This window comes from Mesoplodon bidens (genome assembly GCF_964165515.1).
Source record: "Mesoplodon bidens genome assembly, chromosome: 15".
In the NCBI taxonomy this organism is placed as follows: Eukaryota; Metazoa; Chordata; class Mammalia; order Artiodactyla; family Ziphiidae; genus Mesoplodon; species Mesoplodon bidens.
In genome coordinates this window covers 63,745,513-63,772,602 of record NC_138171.1, presented here as the reverse complement: position 1 = coordinate 63,772,602, position 27,090 = coordinate 63,745,513, and the positions used below count along the sequence as shown (strand labels likewise).

Genomic DNA, 27,090 nt, shown 5'->3' with positions numbered 1-27,090 from the left:
AATCAAGTTAACCTCACCTTCAGTTTAACCTAAATAGCTGGAGAAAGTCAACTATTAATTTCCTGTACGTTAAACTGTATGACGGTAGTGTCATGCCATCTGTATTTACTAGGCCCAAATTCCTCCAATTCTCAGGGGTCTCCACAAGTATAACCTTGAGCCACAAAATAAGGCTAAGCTTCTGAGCTAATCCCAGGTCCTGGTGCATCCCAGAGCTTAGAAAGCAGGTCTGGCCCCCTGCAACATGGGTCACAGTTCATGTCCCTCTGTAGGACCCACTGGGGATGCAGTGTCTGGGATCCTCTGGCCTCCCTAAACAAGCATGTGACCCCCGTCAGCTGCTAGGGTACAATCACCTGGGGCCCAAGAGAACACTTAGGAATTAAATCAGACATCGATGAAACTGCAAAACTGTCACATCGCCATCAGTCACAAAATGTTTCCATCACATGTGAATAATGAGCGAGGTGGCCACGTACAGTTTATGCACTAGATGGCTCCGCAGGTCCTGAGTGACATGTTCGTGCCAGCCTTTCCGAACGCCAGTGCTGGAAGGAGGTGCTGCTGTGGGTATAGTGCTGAGGGTTCCAATGTTTCCAGAGTTTGAGCCGTCATTGATCAGTGGGCTAAGAAAAGAGTAAGATTTATCCAACTAAGGTTCATCCACCATATGGAACTTTAAACTGTATTGGAAGGAAGGAAGGAGGGAGGGAGGGAGGGAGGGAGGAAGGGCGAGCATCACACATTTAGAAAGAATCAAGAGCTTCCCGTGGTTACCAGCCCACTTTCACGTGCAACTGTCACTCAGATAGGAGCCAGATGAAACACGGGTCTTACTTTGCGGCCCCAAGGGAACTTGGAAGAGCTGATTCTGAAATCAAGTTTGGTGGCTGCTGATCTGTTGTTATTCCTCCTGCTGGAATGTTCATTGGGTTATTTCCTTGAAAGGCAGAAAGAAAAGAAATCAACCAACTCCTGAACTATAATACACACTTTAAAGTCCTGACAACAGATAAATAAAAAGTCACATATAAATAAATGATTCTTAGAAGTTATAATAATAAACGCTATGGCAGGAACTCTGGGAGTTATATTTTCAACAACGGTGATCAAATTATATAAATTCAGTTGCAGTCTCCTTCCCACTGCACTTTATAACCAAAGAAAGGCATTTCTATGGAGGCTGGCTGGCATCATGAGTGTTCTGTGGCTGCAGAAAAAAACCAGAAATGATCCATCTGCAGATCCAGATTTTGATTCTGGCTTCATTAATATCATGACCTAAATAAGTAAGCTAACCTGTCACATACATGTTCATCATCCTTTTTTTTTTGCATATCAGAAGGTAAAAATCATAGAAATTTAAGTGCAGGTGAAGAAGATAAAAGGTCAACTTATCTACAGTATTCATTCTAAAGTAAGAAAAAGGTGAGATACAGAGAAGTTAATAGTCTTGTTCCAGATTATATCACCAACAGGAGTAGAGTTAGATTATAATGCAGGTTTCAGGGCTCCAACCCAGGCTCCTAGCCAGTAGGAGTTAGAGATGCATTAGGGTGATTATTTCCCAAAACGCAACAGATGAGATGTCTTTAACTGGACATTTTTAAGGTTAAAATATTTTATTAGGAAAAGAACAAAACTAGCACAACAACCTTGATTTAATTTGCTGACATAACTGTTTGGCATAAGTCTGAGTTTAAAAGGACTATGCCAATTTGAAGAGAAGCATTAAGGAGACACTATGCAGAGATGGCAAAAACTGTGGAGAGATGTGACTGAATGATGAAACACTGGCAATTAATGGGTTGAGATGACACTAGGAAACACTAATCCATGGAGAAGTCTGAGACAGAAGAGATTTTCTGAGATTCCTGTTAACCTCCCCATGTCCAGGCTGGTCACCTCCACCCATGAGGTAGCCCATAACCAAGAAGTGCTAAGAGCTGTACCCACCTTCAGGTTCTTTGTCAAATAAATGGTCTACTCAGAGTCAGTGCAAGTGGTACAACCCTAATTCTAACTTGTGAGATTCTGTATTCTGAGCCATATGAAATGCCCTTATGAAAACTGTCCAGACAGAAGCAACAAAAATATTGGTTCATCTGTAAATGCTATTCATTTTACAAGCCTGTAACATCCTCTGTGCACCCTACACTTTAGCCTTTTCCTGGAAGTTTTTTTATTTCAATCATTTAAAAGATACCATCACCATAATATATACATATATTAACTTGAATTTAAAGTAAAAACAGTAATTGAAAACAGCCTTGGGTTCCAGGAAGACTTGTCATTACCAACGCTGCATGTGGACAAAGAAATTCTTGGGAGTTCTTTCACCTACCCAGGGGGTTGAGAGTCCTCATCTGCTGGTGAGTTTGAGGCTGTGCTGGTTGCTGGCCAGGAACCTGAGGCTGCAGCTGCGTCTGGGGCTGGTTCAGGTAGGGGAGTCCAAGAGCAGCATACGCTCGTTGCATGGAGCTGGGGTCTATGGGATTTGGGTTACTTAAAGAAGTGGCATTCTGTTGGCCTGTGCCAACAGAACCAATTGTGTTTTGAATTCCACTAGCTGGAGACCCCAGGATGGCTATAACAACAAAGAGACAAACAAAAAAGATAAGTAAAAGGGAGAAGTCCACAAATGATTGAAAAACTACTGAAAAGCAAGTAAAATTTTATCAGAAGACCACCTATGTATGTCATGAAGCACTGGAAAAAGGCTACCAAGAAAGGAACTGTGCAGAGAGAAGGATCCCATTCTATTCATCTATTCTGCACAGCACTAGTTGAAGAGCAAAAAGCTGAAGAAAAATTCAAGCTTCTATGTTAGAAAACAACAGACCACAAAATCAGTGATTACCTAATCAAAGTCCTCATGTATTAAATCTAGAGACTCATAAGAAGTCGGTTCTGGGGAAATAGCAAACGTGTAACAACAGAAAGTTTCTGATTCTTTGGGGGTCATCAGCCACCACTGAGATGAGCTAAGGAGCCCCCTCCTGCTGCCGCTCCCCCAAGTCCTTTACTTCTCACCTGCATAGGTACAGAAGGGTTAACAGAAGGAGCAGAGGTGATACCTAGTTGGTCAGTTTTGTTACTTATTAACAACTTGAGATCTATGATATGACCTTCCAAAAAACAAAAGTGCACTTCCTTGAAACTGTGGCATACAGTGACCAGGTAACACCACACCTTTCTCTCCTACGAGTTTCCTATGCAGGAGGGCACCATGCTGAGCTCTCTGCTATGTGAAGCTGTTCGAGAAATGCTGTACTTGACAGAGTGACTATCTAGCTGAAATGAGTGATGGACCGAGGCTTGGTGTCCCCTCAGCACCGCTGATACTCAGAACTGAGTATCAAGATGCTCAGCCTTGGGCTTCCCTGGTGGCGCAGTGGTTGAGAGTCCGCCTGCCGATGCAGGGGACACAGGTTCGTGCCCCGGTACGGGAGGATCCCACATGCCTCCCACATGCCACGGAGCAGCTGGGCCCGTGAGCCATGGCCGCTGAGCCTGCGCGTCCCCGCCCCCACAAAAATAAATAAATAAATAAATAAAATAAAAGGGAATGTACTTAAAAAAAAAAAAAAAAAAGATGCTCGGCCTCGGCAGCCAACCTTGGCTCCCATGGCCTGGCCTGCGGCTGGCTCACAGGGTGTTCTCTCCAGCTACCCTTCTTCCTGCCTGATCCCCGGAGACTAAAGGAAAAATCTGTGGCAACATAAAGAGCCCCATTCCCAAGGGCTTCAAAGTTAACAGAGATGGCCCCAAACATCCATCCGTCTGTCCATCCATCCATCCAACCAAATGTCCCCATTTGCTGAGCACTCAACATATGTCAGAAGTTTTATGTCATACCATTTATTCTTATTCTTAAGAGCTCCTTTCTTTCCAACTTCCCAAAACTTTATAGTCATGTCATAAACAGCAGCTTATAAAACTGATACTATAACATATGATCTCTGATACATAAAAAAACACTATCACAAAGCCTTTCTTTAAAATTCAATTACCTTATGTGTAATAACAATATTCTCACATTACCATCAGTGCAACTATAACATAAACAACTCAAATACTTATCAGAGTAACTTAATTAAACCGAAATGTGTTAAAAAAAATAAAACGATAATTATACATTCCATACTATTAATTTTTCTAATAAGGATAGTCAGATCTCAAACTCATTAATGCTCATTAGACACAATTACACACACCAAGCACCTTGTTATTATAAATGAAAATCAATTCCCAAGGTACACTTTATGACAAGCATGTAGCTGAAATAAGTCATGTATAATACCTTATAAAAGTGTTTTTTTCCTAATAGCTAATACTCCACAAAACTTTAAACACATGACACTGTACTCCTGAAACTGACATGCTAAATTTTCTAAAAGAACTATGATGTAAAAAGGAAAGTGATAATGGTAGGATGACTTATTTTTCTATCACCTTGTGGTATAAGAAAGAACAGACACAGACTACGTTGATACACATATTGATCAACTGTGGAGGCAGAGGAATTTAAAGAAACAAGGTGTACGTGGCCTTCCGCTTCTGGGTGAAGATGCACTAGCGACCACTTCTTCCTACTATTATCCATTCGAGTCCACACTTCCCCAAATGCCATCCTTTTAGCCAAAATTCCCCATCCTAGGACAAATGCCATTCCCAAGCCCAAGGCCACTTATGGGGCAGCCAGCACGTCTCACGGAAGCTGCTGACATGGTCAATGCATTTTTTGTTTGTGTTAAAAGCACTTATGTCCTAAATGTAAACATTACAATATTTTTTATTTTAAAAGAAAACACATCTATCTGAAGGCAAGCAAGCATTTGGTAATTGACATTTCTAACAATTTAGAGACAAAGGAAAACAAAATACAAACAAATAAAAAGCGTCTCTAACATATACGCATGGCCCAATTTGCTATGAGATAACACAAATTATCTCATAAGGGCAAGGGAACACAGGCATTTCCTATAGGGGTGACAGCTGATTGAAAGGGGTAAAAGCGCTAGATGCTCTAGCTCTCCGTGAACATCCTGCTGGTGTCTTGGGCAGCAGTTAGTCTTCCCTGAATTCCCCCAGCGCCTCCTGGGCCTCTGCTTCTCTTTGGGCATCTGAGCTTCCTGCACTCTCTCGCTCACTCATTCACTCAACTTGCTGCACAGACTGCGTGCAGACTGGATGTTGGGGACTCTGCGAGGCTCCAGGATATGCACTCACCGAGCAGAGGGTCTGATGGGAGAGCAACACATTTATCTGATAATACTGACAAATGTAAGGCTGCAGCTCTGGACCCCATATCAAATTCAATGGTGCTCATCTCCTCTTCCCTGCACGTTCCCTAAAGGGTGGACCAGTGTGCAACGCATCTGGATTCCTCCCATGTTGTGGTGCCCAGCACAGGGAAACGAGGTGCAGGTGAGCTGCGGCAGTATAGCAGGCACCCTCCCAGCAGTGAGGGCTTTAGGGCCGAACAAAAATGAAAGGAGTGCTAAAACAGCAAGGCTTCATTTATCTGGTATCATTGAGAATACAGCCTGCTGTACTGATGTTTACCCTTTTTTTTTTTTTTTTTGGCCGTGCTGCAAGGCTTGTGCAATATCAGTTCCCTGACCAGGGTGGGATCGAACCTGGGCCCCCACAGTGAAAGTGCAGACTCCTAACCACTGGACCACCAGGGAATTCCCATTTACCTCTTTAAATGTCAAAACCTCTTGTTCTTTTTACCATCTTTACATCATTTTCTTTCTCAAGAGCTCAATGCTATGTTTCATACACAACCAATCCTTAGAATATCACATCACACAGTGTCTCAATACATCTCAATACAGTGTGGGTTCCTCTCCCTTGAGTATCAGTCGGCATTCCTGCTACGTCAAAACACCCCCAACCCCTCCACTGACCCACCGTTCCCCTTCTGTTGCAGCTATACCAGGAGCCCATGACTTAGGAAATAAAAGGCCAAGTTTCATAGTTGGCTCTGCCCAGGACTCACCCACCACTTTTCAAGGCAGTCCTTCCCCAGTGAGCACAAAGCCTCACGGATAGGGTCCATGTACGCTATACACTGCTGCTTTGCAACATTCAATTCACCAGAAGTTCCAGTCCCCCCAGTCATTCTCAATAAAACTGTGCTCAATTTGGAAATCCAATGAAAACGGACACACTGAACTCTAAAGCTTTGTGAGGTTGGTGGGGAACATGCCACGGAGCAGGCAAAGCATCTACTACCTGGTCATCACTTAGATTTCCACTGAAAAAGCCAAGCTGAAATTTACTCAGACCCGCAGACGTCTCTGCAGAGCTGCTCCCACAGCACGGGGCTTCACACGCACTGTGCACCAGGACCCCCCTTCCTCTCCAGCATCTTCATGTGCACAGCACAGGGCACAATGACAAAGGGGAACACCTGAGCCCCAGGGCCAGGCCTCCCATCACAGCCACCAACAAGCAATAATGCACGCCCTGCAGCAGGTTTTCCTCAGAAGCCAAAGACTCAGAAGTGGCAACCCTGTGTCTCCCAGAAGAGCAAGGACAAAGCTATTCTGATGAAGTCTATCACCAGCGAACGTTTGGTACTTAAATCAGGGCAAACAAGCCCAATGCTCTGTCCCTACAGTCAGAGGCGGCCCTGCCCCCTCCGCTCCCCACCCCTACCCGAGTGAGGGCTGTCAGAGGTGGCTGAGGGTCTCTGGGGAGCCCTCAGGTGGAACAGGCGGCCATCCCACAAGTGCTTGCTGACCACCAGGCAGGCGTCTTGAGGGCACGTTTTAAGAAAGACTCAACACCCTGAAGGAATGCATTTCAAACAATCAGAGGGGTCTAAAGTTGGAACACACAGCAGGGCCAGGTAGTGAGCATCAAGCCAGTAGAGGTATTCAAGTCACAGGTCTGGGGACTGCCGACTGAGACCCTGTGGAGGCTCACGTGAGGTGCAGCCCAGGGCCCAGGCAGCCCTGGGCAGTGAGTGGGCTGGTGTGGCTCTGGGGCTGACCTTGGGGCACCCATTCTGACAGTCCTTCTGGTCTGAGTTGGGAAACCTGTGGTTTCCCCCAGAGAACCACTCACACCTTCTCAAAGGTTCCAGAACAGACACTCTGCCCTTCAAGGCATTCAGAGCAGCATGTCCCTATCACCTGGGAATTTGTTAAAATGTAGTCTAGGGCTTCCCTGGTGGCACAGTGGTTGAGAGTCCGCCTGCCGATGCAGGGGACGTGGGTTCATGCCCCGGTCTGGGAGGATCCCACATGCCGCGGAGCGGCTGGGCCCGTGAGCCATGGCCGCTGAGCCTGCGCGTCCGGAGCCTGTGCTCCGCAACGGGAGAGGCCACAACAGTGAGAGGCCCGTGTACTGCAAAAAAAAAAAAAAAAAAAAATGTAGTCTAGTAACACAGGAGGTCTGGGATGAGGTCCAATTTTCTGCATTTCTAACACACAACCTGGGGGTGCCCGTGCAGTTGGTCTGAGGACCACATGCTGAGTAGCAATAACCCCACTGATGAGGCAACATGAATTCAAATAGGGAATTCGGTCATGTGTTCCCACAGCCCCTGTCCCCGTTACTACCCTGTACAGTACTGGAATTTACTGGGAGCCAGATGCCAGGACTGACATTAGGTATATACCTTGCAAAGTCCTAATTATTCAATAAAATCTGATTATCTCTATAAGGGATGGATAACTCAAGATCAGTGATTGCAGAATCTCTTGAAAACAACTCAAGGAAAAATTAAACAAAATCTCAACACAGGCCAAAGAGGTCTGAGTTTCCTTTCAATGACCACTGTGTAGGCTCCACAGGTGATTCTGGCAGGTTCTCTCAATAGAGACATCAGTGAGAGAAGTTAGATAAGTAGGATGTGTGCACCAGGTAGGGTGAGCATCTGTGGGAAAACCCGCCTGGAAAGCACAGCCTCGGTGGACACAGGTGTGTCTCAGTCCCCAGGGGTCCTTACCACCCACTACAAACCTTACTATAGCACAGGAACCTCTGAATCCAGTCAGATCTGTGCCCTTGCAGGCATATCAGCTGTGCTGTCTAAAATGCTCTTCCATTGTCGTTTTATTGAAATTGGGCTTTGCCCAGCCCCACCCTCCAGCACACTCTGAGCCTCCCTGCCAGGACTGCTGATAATACTGACTTGCCTCTACCTCACTCCTCTGACTGATGCCATCATCACATCTTTTTTTTTTTTTTTTTTTTTGCTGTATGTGGGCCTCTCACTGTTGTGGCCTCTCCCGTTGCAGAGCACAGGCTCCGGACGTGCAGGCTCAGCGGCCATGGCTCACGGGCCCAGCCGCTCCGCGGCATGTGGGACCTTCCCAGACCGGGGCATGAACCCGTGTCCCCTGCATCGGCAGGCGGACTCTCAACCACTGCGCCACCAGGGAAGCCCTTCACATCATTTTTAAAGTACAGCTGACCCTTAAACAATACGGGTTTGAAGAGCATAGGTCCACGTACACACAGATGTTCTTCAACAGCAAATATGACACCCACACATTGTCACCTGCAGATGCAGAACCAAAGACAGGGAAGAACCAAACTGCCAATGCAGTGGGAAGGCCGTGGTTTGATTGACTGATTTATGCTGCGCTGGGTATTACCTGTGACGCGTGGGATCTTTTAGTTGCGGCATGCGGACTTCTTTGTCTCGGCATGTGAACTCTTAGTCGCTGCATGCATGTGGGATCTAGTTCCCTGACCAGGAATCGAACCCAGGCCCCCTTCACTGAGAGCGCAGAGTCTTACCCACTAGACCACCAGGGAAGTCCCGGGCCATGGATTTTTGACTGTGCAGAGGTTTGGTGCCCCTAACCCCTGAGCTGTTCAAGGGTCAACTGGATGTATTCTAACAGTGGAGCTGACTCTCAGCTGCTAGAGCGTCAGATCCACAGTTCCTCTCTATTGCCTAAACCCCGTTTCACACATGATAAGCACAACTTGCTTCAGGAGAGGAGTAACAGCAACAAACATTTACAGAAAAGATATTGCTGCAACTTTCTCGCTCAGTCTATCAAAGTCCTTTGTACCCACAAAACTATAGTGCTAGAGCCAAAGGAACAGACTCAGAGCAGAAACGTAATTTGAGAAGCATGTAAAAAAACAAAAACAAACAAACAAAAAGAAAGCACTTTCATTTCTTTCATGAAAATTTGCCAAAACCTTGCACAAAGTTAGTCTACACCTTCTCCGTGACTTTATATTATAAAATCACCCTGGTAACACCTTACATTATGACTAGGAGAAACACTGTGGTTTACCACTTCTGAGAGCACGCACTGGATCAATTGTCACAATAGTCAGGCAGTTATAAGGAGTTAAAAAAAAAAAAACCCACATTCATTTTTCTTTTTTTTTTTAAACAAAAACCACACAAAGTGTTTCTAAAAAGAGAAATCTTTACAATTGTCATGGCAATACATATTAAAAACCAAAAGAGCTCAGAAAATCCACAGCCCCAAATTAAAAGTTAAGAACAATGTCTTAATTCACTACTCACAGAATTAATACTGTACAACCACAAACTCGACAAATGAATATTTTGGCACTTAAAACGCCTATTGGGCTTCCCTGGTGGCGCAGTGGTTGAGAGTCTGCCTGCCAATGCAGGGGACACGGGTTCGAGCCCTGGTCTGGGAGGATCCCACATGCTGCAGAGCAACTGGGCCCGTGAGCCACAACTACTGAGCCTGCGCTCCGCAACGAGAGGCCGCAACAGTGAGAGGCCCGTGCACCGCGATGAAGAGCGGCCCCTGCTCGCCGCAACTGGAGAAAGCCCTCGCACAGAAACGAAGACCCAACACAGCCAAAAATAAAAAAACAAAAAAAAAACAAAAAAAACACGTCTATTACTGAAATACATCCTAAAACACAAGAAACTAGCCATCACAACATACTACTTAAAAAAAATGTTTTACACTAACTTGAAGGAAAACCAGACTGCATTCCACTAGAACTACTGTCCCAAATATCTGGTTCTAGAAGACCCAGACTCCTAGATCTTCACTTTATATAAGAGATGTCCTGGAAAGTTGTGTATTAATTCAATTTTTGGTGAATCAAAGTATAATTTAACTGATTTAGGAACATGACTTTTAAAGGAAGCTTAGTATGACTGCTTCTGCAGGGAGGGAGGGAGGATGACAGGCCTGTGGCCCTGGACCATCTCTCCTGTGCCATGGACACCCAGCCATGTGGGGCAGGCTCGTGAGGGACCCTCTTGGAAGGGAGGAGCTGGGCTTGTTGAGAGGAAAGCCTGTGGCCTGCACAGTGCTCTGAGGAACGGTGTGCTTGTCCATCTTTCCTTGTGCCACATGGAAACAACCAGAAAGAAAAGCAGCACATGTTCTGCAGGCAGTAGTGGGGTCTGAGGCAGGTGATCAAGAAGAATGAGAGTAATGAACACATAACGACAAACAGGGGAGGGTGGCAAGACGGCACAGATGAGGTGGAGGAAGACGAAGACGACGGACGGTGCTGTAGTCATGGGGAGCAGCTCCAGCCCAAGGGGTGACACAAGATTCAAGGGCACGGCCTATCTGCCCAAACTGAGGGATACACCCAAAGACCACAGTTTCACCTCGGAAATGACAGGAAGGGACTGAAAATTTGGGAGAGATGCTCATCCTTTCCCTGCTCTGATGCCTACAGGGAGCCCCTGGGAGCCACACGCAGGCCTCCTAAGCAGGGCGCTGATTAGCCGATCAGCTAAAGGCTACAAAGATCGACTGGAAAGATGACAAAACGACGGGAATGATCAGGATGCTGCCAGTCCTGGTGCAGAGACTCTCAATTTGTGCTGAATAAACTGTTAGTTATGCAACTAGGTCTGGGAACTGCATCTCCAAGGAGGAAAATCTCCTAAACGTCTGCACGTGGGATTTTACCCTGACCCCCTGACTCTTCTAGAACACGGAGTCCTCAAAACTTACTTTAGAGTAATTCCAAGAGAAGTGTCCAGTCTACTCCACCCCTCACCCCAAAGTCGCCGCCATTACAGTGACATGACACTCAAATCCTCAGATACTGAGTATCTGTCAAGAAACATGAAGAGTCATCATGTTGGCTCTCGGCTCTCTGAACAAAGTGACGCCCCTCTTTTGCACTCACTGCTCTGCTGTGACCAATTCTAGTGCTAGGGGTGGAGGGTGGGGGGGATTCCAAAGCGACCATGTCACTGAGCACATGGAGGACCTGTCTACTCGCTAAGCTGAGCTTCGCCCTCAGGTCTCCACCTTGGTACCTCTGCTCCCACTATACTTTGCGGTTAGTAGTTTCTGCCCTGCTTCCTACCTACTCCTCTGTATTCTCTTTAGAAAGAGCTTATCATCTCATCGCCAAGCTTCTCTACCCCCAATGCTCACTTACTTTGTTGGTTTCGCTTGTCACTGGCATTTTTCAAAGGGAGGCAAACAGGACAGTCATGTCGTGTGCAGTTCTTCCAATGAGAGATGATTTGTCGTGAAGATGCACAATGGGCAACTATGACCAGAAAAACAACGAGATGTTATTTTTCTATCCAGATCGTCACGCTTTCAATTACACCTAAATTATAATGCCAGCTTCCATAAAAAAATGGTAACAAGTGTAACCACAGCACAGTGCAGGCAGTCCTCAACTTACAAACAGGCTATTTTCCAAGAAGTTTGTAAGTCAACTACTGAGAGTTCCAAACAAAAACTTCCCATAGAAGCAATGTTATGAATGATGGTGAATAAGGTTCAGCCCACAAATCAAAAACAAAACAAAAACTACTCGACATGAAATACTGCACAACTGGAATGAAAGGCAGAACAAATAATAATTCTGCAATGTCACTATTTACAATACAAATTTTACATTATGTTTAAGGATGAAGCCATCTAAATACTATAGCTGAAGAAATATAGACAGAAGCAAATGCGAGGTCTGTGGAGACTCTGAAGGGGACGCTGGGCACTTCTCAAAGTACTTGAGAGGGCAGCTGTGCCTGGTCCCTCTGTCTTTAGTTTTGCTTCCATGTGAAGGTGCTGTCACTCCTTTCTAAAGGTCTAGCATGACCCTCCTCTGCTTTTCCATCAGGATCAGGGTTACACCTGGGACTCACAAATGACACAAGGGAAAGAGGGAGATCAGGGAGAGACTCTCCCCAAGGTTCAGGAGCACAAGTTTGAAGAGAAGGAAAGAGAATAAAGATTAAAGGGAAGTAGAGTTGTTAGTAAGAAACAGTCTCTTCGGGAGAACTGGGGTGTCTGCTATAGAAGAGCAGGCGGGGGGGGAGGGGCACGTGACTCGCCTGAGTCCCCCCCTCCTGGATGGGAAGGAAGGAGTGGCAGGGATGATACGGTGCACAGTTTCCCACGTCACAGACAGTCACCCAGGACAACTTCACCAGTATGCCAATGAGCCTCAAGACGAAAGGGCAGAGGAGCAAGGCAGTGGGCCCCTGGAAGTGTGGGCACACAAAACGACTGCAAGACAGATGCTCCAGGTTCTGGGAAGGGTGTGTGCATGTGTGTATGTGTGTGAGCTACACTGTCCAAAAGAAAACCATGATCTAGACAGTTATGACGAAGACAGCGTCAAGAAGGGACAAAGGTCTTCCGTGACACAGGAAGGCAGAAAAGAACAAACGCAGGGCACAGCCCCAGCCAGCAGAAGTTCACAGAATATTATAAAACCAAATCGCCTTTCTCCTCAGCAGGTCAGTGTCCAGAGGCATCTGACTGGTCGGCGTGTGGGGACGTAGGTGGTGGGAACCTTATTAACAAGAGAGGTGCCTGAGAATAATAGACAAATTTCGTCCTAAGCTCTGCCCCCAGGACTTCAGAAAATGGCACTTACCTTGACAGGCTTTCCCAGCCTGACAATGTGTCATGTGATTCAAAACATTTTTCATGGTTCGACAATGTGGGAGAGAGCAGGCCCGAACCTCTCCATTTGCTTGTTCTCGCCTCTGACATTTATGAGCGTGAAGCAGTAGAACCAGCTGCTGCTGTATCAGTTTGCGTTTTTCAGGATCTGCAGTAGGGCCCGTTGCAATTGCCTGTGAGGGTCCAATTCCCACTGATGTTTGCATCTGAGACTAAAATAAAACAAATAAAAATATTTTAATAAGCTTTCAGAGTTCCAATTCACGTTCATTAATTATTTTTCAAACTAATGTTAAAGCTGATGGATAGTATCAGCCACAGAGAGAAGGCAGCTGGTGAGGTTCTCTTTAGCTCATTGGCAACTTTAAGGAAGATCCAGAGGCACAGAAATAAACCAACTCAGAAGCAAGGCTGGTTAAAGTTCACTTTTGTATGATCATCTGAGAGCAAGAAAGCAATGCTTATTCTAAACTGTAGTAACAAAAACCCAATTCACTCTACAATACATACAAGTGCACGAAAAGCTGTTACTATATTAGGTTCAACCATATGAAACTGTTGTTTCTCTAGGCCCAAATGACCAAACATTGGCAATTTCATATGATTCAACCTAATTAAAAAGATTGCCAAGGCCTGACCAATCACAACCCACTGTGAATATCTGATGGAGCATAAGAATCAGAGCCACCCTTTGGATTTCATAATCTTGTGACCAGAGGGACAATACTTGCAGCATTCATTACCTCTCCTAAAAGAATAAGACAGGACTTCCCGGGTGGCACAGTGGTTGAGAATCTGCCTGCTAGTGCAGGGGACACAGGTTCGATCCCTGGTCTGGGAAGATTCCATGTGCCATGGAGCAACTAAGCCTGTACGCCACAACTACTGAGCCTGTACTCTAGAGCCCGCGAGCCACAACTACTGAGCCTGTACCCCACAACTACTGAAGCCCACGCACCCTAGAGCCTGTGCACTGCAACTACTGAGCCCATGTGCCACAACTACTGAAGCCCGAGCACTTAGAGCCCGTGCTCTGCAACAAGAGAAGCCACCACAATGAGAAGCCTGCACACCGCAATGAAGAGTAGCCCCCGCTCGCCACAACTAGAGAAAGCCCACGTGCAGCAATGAAGACCCAAAGCAGCCAAAAAATAAATAAATAAAATAAAGTTAAAAAAGAAAAAAAAAGAATAAGACAACACTTATCTTGAATACAACCACCCAGTACAATGGTTAATGCTTATGAAATGCTTTGCCTTCCATTAAAGTTACTATGCAGACATCTGACAATATTTTTTCTAAAAGTATTCGATGATCTGCTAAAGATTCAAAAATAGAGTTTAGCTGTTCTCAGCCTTTCAAAGTAATAGGCCAGACCAACCGTATCTCTTAACTGCAAAGAAAATGGAAAAGGTGACCTGTGGAGACCACCTTCTTACTCTTTACCAACTACCAACATTCTTCACACAAATTTACTAAAGAAACTTGTGAAATCAGCGAGATTTAATGTTCCTGATATGTAACAATATAATCCACAGTTCAGGGACTTCTAATCTTCTGCTCTGACAGTCACACTCCTGGCCTGATTTCACAACACTCAGTGCCTCCCATGAAGTACACCACCACTCTGATTTTCCAAATTAAGAATCAAAATTATACACCTGCAATTAGGGGAAAACCAAGTATAAAAATATTTCTTAATGAACCAAATCTCATTTTTTAAAAGTTACAGGGTTTTGTGCTTTGGTTTTATCTTGATGAGAACTCAGAAAATAAGTGTGTAGAAAAACCGCCTGGCTTTGCTCAGGAGCACAACCCCTGGAAGCCTAACCAGGATCCAAAGCAAAAACAAAGTTCAAGCTGAGAGGTCGAGCTTCCTGACTGGTAGAGAAAACAGCCTCTTTTCCTTATGTCTATTTTTTCCCTGATTATAAAAGCAATATATGCACCCGGTAGAAAATGTGGAAAGCAAAAGAACTAAGGAAATAATTAACATGTGAAATCCTGACAGTCAGGAGTCCACTACTGAAGCGTAGACAGGTTTTTCTTCTTCCAGTCTTTTTTCCTATGCACATGTGTACGTATGAACCATCTGGCTTCATATTTACTCCAGGTTCTGTCCCATACCATTAAGTTGCAGTATGATGTGTAGTGAACATGTGGCTATACACTTGTTTATCCAATCTCCCATGATTAGGCATAAACTGTACCCTCTCCTTTTTTTCTGGTACTTTAAAATAAAGCTCCAACAGCCTGTGACTATGCCCCCAGCAGCATTCAGTATCAATGTTAAATGTTTCAGAATGATTAACTTATTCCCATGGACTAGAAAGTCCAAGCGGAAATCAAAAGGAATAGAAGAATATGGGAAATGTAAGATGATCCTTGTTTAGGTCTCTTCTGCATTTATAAAAATTTCAAACATATGGATAAGCAGAGAGGAAATGATACTATTATCACATCTAACAAAGGATTCTATTTTTTAAAAATAAATTTATTTATTTATTTGTTTTTATTTTTGGCTGTGTTGGGTCTTCGTTGCTGTGCCTGGGCTTTCTCTAGTTGCAGCGAGCGGGGTCTACTCTTCATTGCGGTGCACGGGCTTCTCATTGCTGTGGCTTCTCTAGTTGCGGAGCATGGGCTCTAGGCACGTGGGCTTCAGTAGTTGTGGCACTCGGGCTCAGTAGTTGTGGGTCACGGGCTCTAGAGCACAGGCTCAGTAGTTGTGGCACATGGGCTTAGTTGCTCTGCGTCATGTGGGATCTTCCCGGACCAGGGCTCGAACCCGTGTCCCCTGCATTGGCAGGCAGATTCTTAACCACTGTGCCAGCAGGGAAGCCCGAAATGAAGGATTCTTTAATACCTGCTAATATCTAGTCCCTATATAAATTTCTCTACTTGCCCCCAAAATGTCTTTTAGAGCTGGTCTGCACAAATCAAGACCCAATTCAGACCCAAACCCTACCTCTGGTTATTGTCTTTAAGGTTCTTCATCTCCTGCCACCCTCCCCCATTTTCTCATGGCACTGACTTGAAGAATCCAGCCAGTCGTCCTCCTCCCATTTCTTAAAATACAGAAATGCTACATACAAAACAAACATACCATACAAAAATCGGGTAAAAATCTCAACCTTATGATTAAATTATAAAAGACTTTTTAAAGTTATTAAAAATTAACACATTGCTTCTCATCTGGGATGTTCTTAATATAGCATATTTTGAGCTATACGTGACAGTATATTGAAACCTCAACATGTAGAAATAGCATGGCTGGAAACTATACAGCACATTCAAACCCTGGTCTTTACTTCTATCTGTAGATGCTTAATAAGCTCTACACACTGCTTACATGTGTCTCAAAAAACATAATGGATGGTGAAGCTGAGTCTGCAGCAAAATGGAAGAGAAGACATGTCTCGTGTCCCTGTGTTTGGCCTTCCCCATATAACTCCACGTACTTGCTCAAGGCTATTCCAGTTTGCAAAGTGCTTACAAACTTAGGGTGCATTTAAGTTCCTCCTCTCTCAGACTGGTGTTCAACAAGACAGAAGAGGTGTATGAACTCCTGCAGTAATCTGTCAGAAGCAGCCTTCAGACTACCAACTTCCCTGCTCAGTCCCCACTGTCCAGGCGGGCATGGAGAATGGAAAAAAAGCGCTTAGGCAAGAACCTCCCTTTAAACATATAGAACAAAACCTGCATATTCCCCCCAAAGTAATTTATAATTTTATGCAACTTTATTTTTGCAATAGCCAAGAAAATTTTGAAAAACAGTAAGAATGAAGGAGGAATCTATCCTGCCAGATACCAAAACTATAAAGCTATAGATTTCTTTACATAAGTCTAGAAAAGGATACATGTACATATAAAATTAGTGTATTATACAGGTGGTATTTTAAACTGGAGGGCTGTGGCGGCAATCTTTGATCCTTGTACCACCTTAAAATATAAAATAAATTCCAGGTGAATTAAAGTAGATTAAAATGGACAAAAATACTGGAAAAAATATTTTTAGTATGACAATAAGAAAAACTTAACATAAAGAAAATCAGAGCAAAATTTAAAAAGTGAAAAACAGGGAAAATGGTTGTTTCGGGGAAGTGGAAACAGTGAGTCAAAAGATAGGGCCATAATTAAAGCTCCTTATATATGTTGCTAAATTGTTTTCCAGAAAGGTTGTGGCACTTTTTATTATATAAAGAACTCAGGGGAAAAAAAAAAAAAAGATACTACTCCATTAAAAAGTACAGATACCTCACAAAATAAATAAACAGCAAACATAAAAAACGTTCTACACCTCGGTGCCAAGACAACTCAATGGAGAGAAGAATAGTCTTTCCAACCAACAGTGATAAAAAGGATAGGACAACCGGATATCCACATGCTAAAGAATGAAGGTGGACCCCTTCTTCACATCATACTCAAAAATTAACTCAAAATGGGGCTTCCCCGGTGGCGCAGTGGTTGAGAGTCCGTCTGCCGATGCAGGGGACACGGATTCGTGCCCCAGTCTGGGAAGATCCCACATGCCGCGGAGCGGCTGGGCCCGTGAGCCACGGCCGCTGAGCCTGCGTGTCCAGAGCCTGTGCTCCGCAATGGGAGAGGCCACAACAGTGAGAGGCCCGCGTACCGCAAAAAAAAAAAAAAAAAAAAAAGGATAAGACAACTGGATATCCACATGCTAAAGAATGAAGGTGGACCCCTTTTTCACATCATACTCAAAAATTAACTCAAAATGGGGCTTCCCTGGTGGTACGGTGGTTGAGAGTCCGCCTGCCGATGCAGAGGACACGGGTTTGTGCCCCAGTCCGGGAAGATCCCACATGCTGCAGAGCGGCTGGGCCCGTGAGCCATGGCCGCTGGGCCTGCGCGTCCAGAGCCTGTGCTCCGCAACGGGAGAGGCCACAACAGTGAGAGGCCCACGTAGTGCAAAAAAAACCCCCACAAAACTCAAAACTAATCAAAGGCCTAAATATGAGAGCTAAAACTATAAAACTTTTAGAAAAAAATCATAGGAGTAAACCTTCATGACCTTGGATTAGGTAATGGATTCTTAGATATGTCACCAAAAGCACAAACCACATCAATGAAAAAAATAAACTGGACCTCATTAAAATTAAAAGTTGTTATGCTTTGAAAGATACCATCAAGAAAGTGAAAGACAGCCCAAAGAATGGGAGAAAACATCTGCAAATCATAGATTTGATAAGGAACTTGTATTAAAAAAAACCTTTAAAACTAATGATTAAAAAAAAAAGAACCTAATTTTTTAAATGGACAAAGGATACGAACAGACATTTTCCCAAAGAAGATATACAAATGGTCAATAAGCACATGAAAAGACGCTCAGCACTATTAGCCATCATCAGAACCACACTGAGGTACCATTTTACACCCACTAGGGTAGCTACAATTTAAAAAACAAGACAGTAACAAGTGTTGGTGAGCATGTGGAAAAACTGGACTCTCACACACTCAACTGGTGAGAACATCAAATGGAACAGCAACTTTGGAAAACACTCTGGCAGTTCCTCAAAAGGTTAAACCTGGAGTTACCATATGACCCAGCAATTCCCCTCCTAAGCATATACACCCAAGAGAATTGAAAACATATGTTCACATAAAAACATGTACACAAATGTTTGTAGCAGCACTATTCCTAACAGCCAAAAAAGTGGAATGAACTTAAATGCCCATCAACTGATGAATGGAAAAAAGTGATATATCCAAAATGGAATATAATCCAACCACAAAAAGGGAAGTACCAATACATGCTACAACATGAATGAACTTCGAAAACATCGTGCTAAGTGAAAAGAGCCAGTCACAAATGACCACATATTGTATAATTCCATTTCTATGAAATGTCCAGAATAGGTAAATCCATAGAGGCAGAAAATAGATTAGCGGTTGCATCTGGCTGAAGGTCTGGGGGAAATGGAAGGAACTTGCTAAAAGTACAGAGTTTTTTTCTGGGATATGAAAATGTTCTCAAATTGTGGTTGGTGGACTTCCCCGGTAGCACAGTGGTTAAGAATCTGCCTGCCAATGCAGGGGACACGGGTTCGAGCCCTGGTCTGGGAAGATCCCACATACCGCGGAACAACTAAGCCCGTGTGCCACAACTACTGAGCCCGCGCTCTACAGCCTGAGAGCCACAACTACTGAGCCCATGCGCCTCAACTACTGAAGCCCGGGCGTCTAGAGCCCGTGCTCCACAACGAGAAACCACTGCAATGAGAAGCCCACGCACTGCAACGAAGAGTAGCGTCCACTGATTGCAACTAGAGAAAGCCCGTGTGCAGCAATGAAGACCCAACGCAGCCAAAAAATAAATTAATCAAAAAAGAAAAAATTTTAAAAATAAAATTGTGGTTTGTGATGGTCACACAATACACTGAATGCCATTGAACTGTGCACTTTAAAAGGGGGAAGGAACACTGTATGGGACATGAATTATATCTCAGTAAAGCTGTTTTAAAATGAAACAGATGTATATGTATGACTGATTCACTTTGTTATAAAGCAGAAACTAATAAAAAAAATAATATTTAAAAAAATAAAAATAATAAAATAAAATAAAATAAAATGAGTTCTATCTCACTAATCATCAAAGAAATGAAATTAGAACAAAGAGGCATCTTTCACCTATCAATATGACCACGATAAAAAAAAAATGGTATCAATGAGGGTATAGAGACAGCAATTTTCAGAGATTTTGGTGATAATGCAATTTAGTATGATTCTGGAAAGCAACATGTATCAAAAAGAAAAATGTGCATTTCTTTTGATCCAGTAGTTCTACTTCTTATAATTTATTATTAGGGAAGTAACTGGACTAGTGTGCTAAAATGTATGTACAAAGACAGCCACCACGCCTTGATTACTTGATTACTGGAAAACTCCTAAATGCCTATCAAAGGTGGACTAATTAAAAAATTATGGCTACAGACCTCATGAAATCATATGCAGTTATGAAAAGTAAGGTGGACCTCAAGTGACCCCAGTCAAAGCCACATGGAACATAAGGGCCCAAAGCCAAGCCCTATCCAAATCCTTGACCCACCAAAAATTGTGAGATATAGCAAAATGATTATTTGAGGCAAACAAAATTAGTAACAATAATGTAGACCTTCATGCTTTCATGAAAAGCTGTCTATAACATATTAAGCTACAAAGGAAAGTTATAAAATAGTACCATAAGGTCATTTGGTTTTTCTTTATTAACTTTATATTTTTTACCTGTTCTTAGAAAAACTTTGTTCTTCTAAGATTATTTGGTGGTTATCTCTGGGCAGGGGTGCGATCGTGTTTATAATTATGTATTGTTTGAACGTTTTACAAGTGTCCACTATTTTTATAAACAAAAAACATTCCACTTTGGGGGGGGATCAGAAGAATCAGTAGAAAACAATGAACAATTAAATATAAAAAATAAAATTGTAAAGGTACTAGAAAGTATTAAATGAATATTTTGTAATGCAAAAGTGGTAAAGGCCTTCATAAAAATATGTAAAGCAGTGGTTCCTAACCAATCCCCAGTAAAACCTCTTCAAATACAGATTCCCCATTTGTCCCTCCCAGAGACTATGATTCACAAATCTGGGGCGGAGCCAGAGGCATTTCTATTTGTTAAAGTTCCACAGGGGGTGCTTTATTATATTTAGCTTTCTACTTTTTAAAGATTTTCCAAAATGAACATGTATGTACCTTTACAGTTAGAATAAAACAAAACATTTAAGAGCAAAAGGGCCACAGGTGATTCTGATGTAGCGGCAGCCATGCATAATGGAAAAGCACCAGGGCCAGGCCACTGTAATGGCAACCAACAAACTAGGAAAAATATCTGAAACACACAAGACAAAGCAAATAACACTGCAGGTACTATTCTTTTTCCTCTCCTTGGCAAGTCTTTATTTCTCAAGGACTTTGTGCCAGGTTCTGTATTCAGTGCCCAACAGCATCAGCTCATTTAATACCCCCCCGCCAAGGGAGGACTAACTCAGGGCCCAAAGTGGCACTGGGCAGTGGTGGAGAGGGGGATCTAGCAGTAGAGTGCCCACCTTTTAACCCTCCTGCTGCCCACCTTGTCAGAGGGTTGCCCACCTTGCTTTATAAAGCATTCTAAGAGAATCTAACAAAAAAACTGGCCAAGGACAGGAACTAAGCAACTCAAAAAATAAAAGCATACTAAACATAAGTACTTTAATTCTTACCAGTAATCAAGAAATGCAAATCAAAATAATAAGACACCGTTTCCTCCTATCAAAGGACAGAGTGATAATCCCCAGCCTTGGGAGCATTGTGCGATATTAGTGACCTGGTTTGTGGCTTTTGTTGGAAGGCAATATAAAAGTATCCATTAAAGGCCATAAAATATGTGAAATTTGCATTTCAGTAATTCCCATCAGATCACATGCAATTCCTAATCATGGAAGGGGGAGGTTACCACGGCGTAGGAGTCACATTGGTGCAATCGTGACCCCCCCCACCCCTGCCTGTCAACATTTTGAACGATGAGTAACAGCAGGTGAACACAAAGCACATGATCTAAGGGCTGTGGAGGGTACAGCCCACTTACCCCTTTTCAGTCTTTGCTAGATCTTTGCTCTTTGCATGTGTCACTTGTCACCATAACTCAACCATCATTTACACCCCTGTCCATCACACGACCTTGAAACACAAACATTTTATATTTATTGTGGTGTATTCCTTAATTTTTAAAGGAGTTTGATGTATTTTTATTAGGGTTATGCTATTGTTACACAGGTTTGAGTAATCAGCACCCACCCCATTTTTTAAAATGCCCTTTATTCTATCCTGAGGATAGAATCACAGATATGCACAAGGAGTATGTATAATGAAGTTTATTCTGGCATTCTTTCTAGAAAAGGAAGTTATTTTCCATGAAGTGTCGAGGAACAGATTATAATGTCTGCAAAGGACTCTGTAATGCAAACAGTAAGAAGCAGACACTGACCAAGACAGAAGAGGGAATGAAAGTGCTTCCTCCTGCCACACAACCACTGCCCCCAATTCATGTCAGGCTGGGATTCCTAGAGATGGCCCTTCAGGATCAACCTGACCCAGACCTTCTACATTACTGATGGAGTCCAGACCCACACTCCTCTTGACATACTCCCCTGGCCCACCTGGAAACTTTACTTCTTCCCAACCTCCACTTAAAAGTCAGAAAATGACAAGAAAGCAAATACCAGGTGGGACAAAGCGTTGTTCTGCAATATTTACTTGTTCTGATTCCCCCAGAAGGACCCTAGAACAGCTGGGTACACAAAGCTTTGCAGTCATAAAATAAAGAATATGCTCATTAAATGCAGAGCTATCAAACTAGGAAGAAGTGATAATCACCTGAGATGATAAAGATCAATTGGTAAGAAACAGAACATAGTTGTTTAGACAGAAGGAATAATGTTTCTTGTGTTTTCTCCTTTTTGCTTGGTGTTTGTTGATTTTTAAAAAAATAAGATTACCTTACAATTTAAGATTTAAATTCAACAGGGAAATAATTTAAAATGAGCAAGGTGGACCAGAATGATTTCTAAGCAATCTTCCAAATCAGAAACGCGGTGATTTCACAGCAGAAAACAAATGGCTAAGTCAAGAAAAAAAACTCGATGGGTGAGCCAGAGGGCAAAGGCACAGGACTGACAACTGGACAGACCCACTCTCTCCTCTGCCCTAAGGTCACTCCTTCCGACCCAGAGAGTCGGTCTGCCGTGGAGGGCTGAGTGGTCAAATGCACCTGTGCAAAGAAACCCTAAAAGGTAAAAGCTGCTGAATCTATTCCAACAGCCAAGGTGACAGGCCAACCAGACCAGCAGGTCTTAACTGAGTTAAGGGGTCTTCACAGCATCAGGCCCATTCGCCAAATGAGAATTACCAATCTACTAAACTTTTAAGGAATAATCTTCTTGACCATCAACATATACGAACATATTCTTCAAGAACATTTATGACAGTAAGTTTTTGATAACTTGGCAAATTAATCATTTGACTGAAAAATTAGTTTTTGGTGACTTGAGCCTTAGGGCCATTTCAGATAATTGTGGAAAAAAGTAAAAAGAAGTTAGGGTAATTAGGGCTGCAAAAAGACTGCTGTGGTTCTTCAGACACAGTATTGCACTTACATCTTTGGTAGCTACGACTATCTCCTTCCAGATCCATTAAATGTGCTATCTACTGAGTTCTTCTTCCTTTTAAAAATATATATTTTATTTTTTATTAAAAATTTTTTTAAATTTATTTTTCATTTTTTAATACAATCTTTTAAGGTGTCTACTGAGGTCTTCTTAAAATGGTCACTTCATTTTCCAGAAACACCTGTATTTGCTGCTATCGAGCAGGCAGAAATTCCAACACTAGTATGTGGTGGGCGCAGCTTGTTTAGACATGAAGAACCTTCCTACCGAGTCTCTTCTTTACGTGAAGTGAGAGGGCTGAATGTCTCTGGAGATAATTTATGTTGTTTTACCCAGAAAGTTTCATTGAAGAAAAGGCTACATTAATTAGACCCTAGAAAAGACACTGTTGGTTAATGGAAACTCATCTTGGAAAGAAGTTAAATGATCTTGATTGAGTACTTGCAATACGTACAGTTGGTTCCTAATATCAAAGAATACTGTTAATTTTTCTCCATTTATAGTTTCCTGATATTTGCAACGCATCATATTTTGTGCTTAGGCTATGTTTCCCAGCTGATATTTATTACCAAAACAAAAGAGAATGAGTTAAAACAGTAGAAAGGATTTATACAGGTACTAATAAGAATTTTAGAACTAAAAGCTATTCTTCTAAGGCCTCACACATTTTCTCAGAGATCTTCAAGTTACAGGTGAAGGCAGTAAGTTGAGAATACGAAAGGTAAACTCCTAAAATTACAAAAACACTTGGGTGGCTAATAATTACAGGCAAGCGCTCACTTCCCAACCTTGTCCCCTGTTTTCCAGTTCAATTACTGAGGCATAATTCATAGCCACAGAGTGATTTTATACAGAAACTGCTCTCATGGTGAAGAGCTGACAAGACTCTTCACTCGTTTCCAGAGAAGGACGAGAGTACGGGGAAGCACTCTCCCCAGTCCTAGGGTAGAGGAAAATACTAGACCACCAGTGATTTTAAATTCACGCTTGTGAAGTACAAGGAGCTAGCGGACAATGGTATGCGAACATCAGCATCTCCGCAGGGCAACTAAAACTGTGAGATGAGCCAATCAAAGACAACAACAAAGAGGAGACCCTTGGGTCCACAAAGTTCAATCAGTTCAAGTCTTGCTCCCTCAGTGATCAGAAACTGGACATGGGAGGACAGAAAATCATAAGAGAATAAGACAGAAAAGGTGGAGGGAGACAGGGAAGCCTTCTGAAGTACTGAAGTGGACTCAAGACTAACAAAGTAGCCCACTCCACAGTGGGGCAGCCGGGCATCAGGTCACTGACACTGCAGGGAACAGTGGCTCTCAAAGACTAATCTACATCAAAATCACCGGAGGAGCTTATTTAAAGCAGCAGTTCCAGTGCAAAAGAAAGAACAAGTCCATCTATTTGGCAATTATCCTGAACCACCTTACAGGGAAGTAGGTGGCACACCCTGGAAAACTGAGAAAGAAAAAAACTAAAGTTTCACAAATAACAGTGACAGACAAGAACACAGATTCCTCACCCTCTTCTAAGAGATTCTGAACCAGGAGGACAGGGTGGGGCCCAAGAACCAGTCCCACTGATGCACTGGGTCCACTGACATGCTGAGAAACAGAAAGAACTAACCCCAAAACACACAGCTTGCCTTGGAAGAGCCGTAGCTAATGGCACTACCCCATATCTTTGTTATTCTGGCAGGACACAGAACACAGTTCTACAACCCTCCTCTGCATGGATAGTCAGTACCAGCGACACTTTCCTTCACTTTAGAGACATGAATCAGCAGCTGCCTGGGGGCCTCATCCAAAGCCTCCAAGTTCAAATTCTCTGACGCATGACCAAAATCCTAACACCATTCTCATGAGCTATTTTATTTTATTCTTCTGTGAGCAATTTTAAATAAGCAGCACTACTGATGATTTTCCTCCATTGCAACTTTAAGAATGGCAAAGTCTCCATAATACAGTCCTTAGTTTTTCTCAAAACAACATAACAAAAAACCCCAACACGTATGAACTTTCTATTAGAAATAACCCTTGTAAAATAAACTCAAAATGGATTAAAGACCTAAATGTAAGGCGAGACACTATAAAACTCTTAGAGGAAAACATGGGCAGAACGCTCTTTGACATAAATAACAGCAAGATCCTTTTTGACCCATCTCCTAGAGAAATGGAAATAAAAACAAAAATAAACAAATGGGACTTCATGAAACTTAAAAGCTTTCGCACAGCAAAGGAAACCATAAACAAGACGAAAAGACAACACTCAGAATGGGAGAAAATATTTGCAAACGAAGCAACTGACAAAGGATTAATCTCCAAAATTTACAAGCAGCTCATGCAGTTCAACATCAAAAAAACAAACAACCCAATCCAAAAATGGGCAGAAGACCTAAACAGACATTTCTCCAAAGAAGATATACAGATTGCCAACAAACACATGAAAGGATGCTCAACATCACTAATCATTAGCGAAATGCAAATCAAAGCTACAATGAGGTATCACCTCACACCGGTCAGAATGGCCATCATCAAAACATCTACAAACAATAAATGCTGGAGAGGGTGTGGAGAAAAGCGAACCCTCTTGTACTGTTGGTGGGAATGTAAATTGATACAGTCACTGTGGAGAACAGTATGGAGGTTCCTTAAAAAACTAAAAATAGAACTACCATATGACCCAGCAATCCCACTATTGGGCATATATCCTGATAAAACCATAATTCAAAAAGATTCATGTACCACAGTGTTCACTGCAGCTCTATTTACAATAGCCAGGACATGGAAGCAACTTAAGTGTCCATCAACAGATGAATGGATAAAGATGACGTGGCACATATATACAATGGAGTATCAGCCATAAAAAGAAATGAAATTGAGTTATTTGTAGTGAGGTGGATGGACCTAGAGTCTGTCATACAGAGTGAAGTAAGTCAGAAAGAGAAAAACAAATACTGCATGCTAACACATATATATGGAATCTGAAAAACAACAAAAAAAAAAGGTTTTGAAGAACCTAGGGGCAGGACAGGAATAAGGACACAGACGTAGAGAATGGACTCGGGAACACGGAGAGGGGGAAGGGTAAGCTGGGACGAAGTGAGAGAGTGACATGATATATACACTACCAAATGTAAAATCGATAGCTAGTGGGAAGCAGCCACAGGGCACAGGGAGATCAGCTCAGTGCTTTGTGACCACCTAGAGGGATGGAATAGGGAGGGTGGGAGGAAGACGCAAGAGGGAGGAGATCTGAGGATATATGTGTATGTATGGCTGATTCACTTTGTTATAAAGCAGAAACTAACACACCATTGTAGAGCAATTATATTCCAATAAAGATGTTAAAAAAAAAAAGAAAGAAAGAACCCTTGTAGGAGACCGCACTGGGGAGCCCCACAGAAGACTGTGAGAGAAACTAATGATGAGGCCCCTTTGGTCACCAAACTTTCTTAGATTAGATAAACCCAAGATGTGTCCCACTTCGAAACACTGCTCCTTTAAAACAATCTCAGACCCATCATGAAGGTCAGCAATGACCTAATTGACAAATCCAGTGCCAACTGATGTCTGTATTTCCCTCCTTCCTGCAAATGCTCCCTTGCTTTCCGTGTTATGACTTTTTCAGGTGAAAACGGCAAGAAGGGTAATGTCACCAAGGAATCAGGTGGCCTCCTCTTCCAGAGGACTGCCCTGGAACAACTCTCCCCCACCCCACGCACTCTCAAGCAAATCTCTCCTTCGAGAAGGCCCACATGGACCTTGAAGTCAGGCCACAGAAAGACAACCCAACCTATACCCCTGCCCAAACCTGTTCTTCTTTGTCAGTAAAATTTACATAATTTTGAAATTTTTATATCCATGTGAGCTATCCTAGAAAACTGGATAGTGAATATATATTTAATAGTTGTCACTCTTATTAATTCCAATTATGAACAAGTAACGTAGTTGGTACACATACTGTGTCTTATTAGACCTAAAACTTGTTTCTAAAATACATCCTGATTTCAAAGATGCTACAAATGTGAAAAAAATTTGCATCTTAGAATCATGAAATACAATGTA

At 42.9% G+C, this 27,090-nt stretch overlaps 1 protein-coding gene across 1 annotated transcript in view; it reads right to left on the bottom strand.

The window, feature by feature from the left end:
• CREBBP (CREB binding lysine acetyltransferase) overlaps positions 1-27,090 on the bottom strand; it is a 135,043-nt gene that overhangs the window by 43,835 nt on the left and 64,118 nt on the right. Inside the window, exons 4-8 of the mRNA XM_081257023.1 lie at positions 12,838-13,078; positions 11,383-11,496; positions 2,345-2,587; positions 838-940; positions 480-626 (exon numbers count right to left, since the gene is read on the bottom strand). Of these exons, the coding sequence (XP_081113149.1) occupies positions 480-626; positions 838-940; positions 2,345-2,587; positions 11,383-11,496; positions 12,838-13,078 (848 nt within the window). The remainder of the gene's footprint in view (positions 1-479; positions 627-837; positions 941-2,344; positions 2,588-11,382; positions 11,497-12,837; positions 13,079-27,090) is intronic.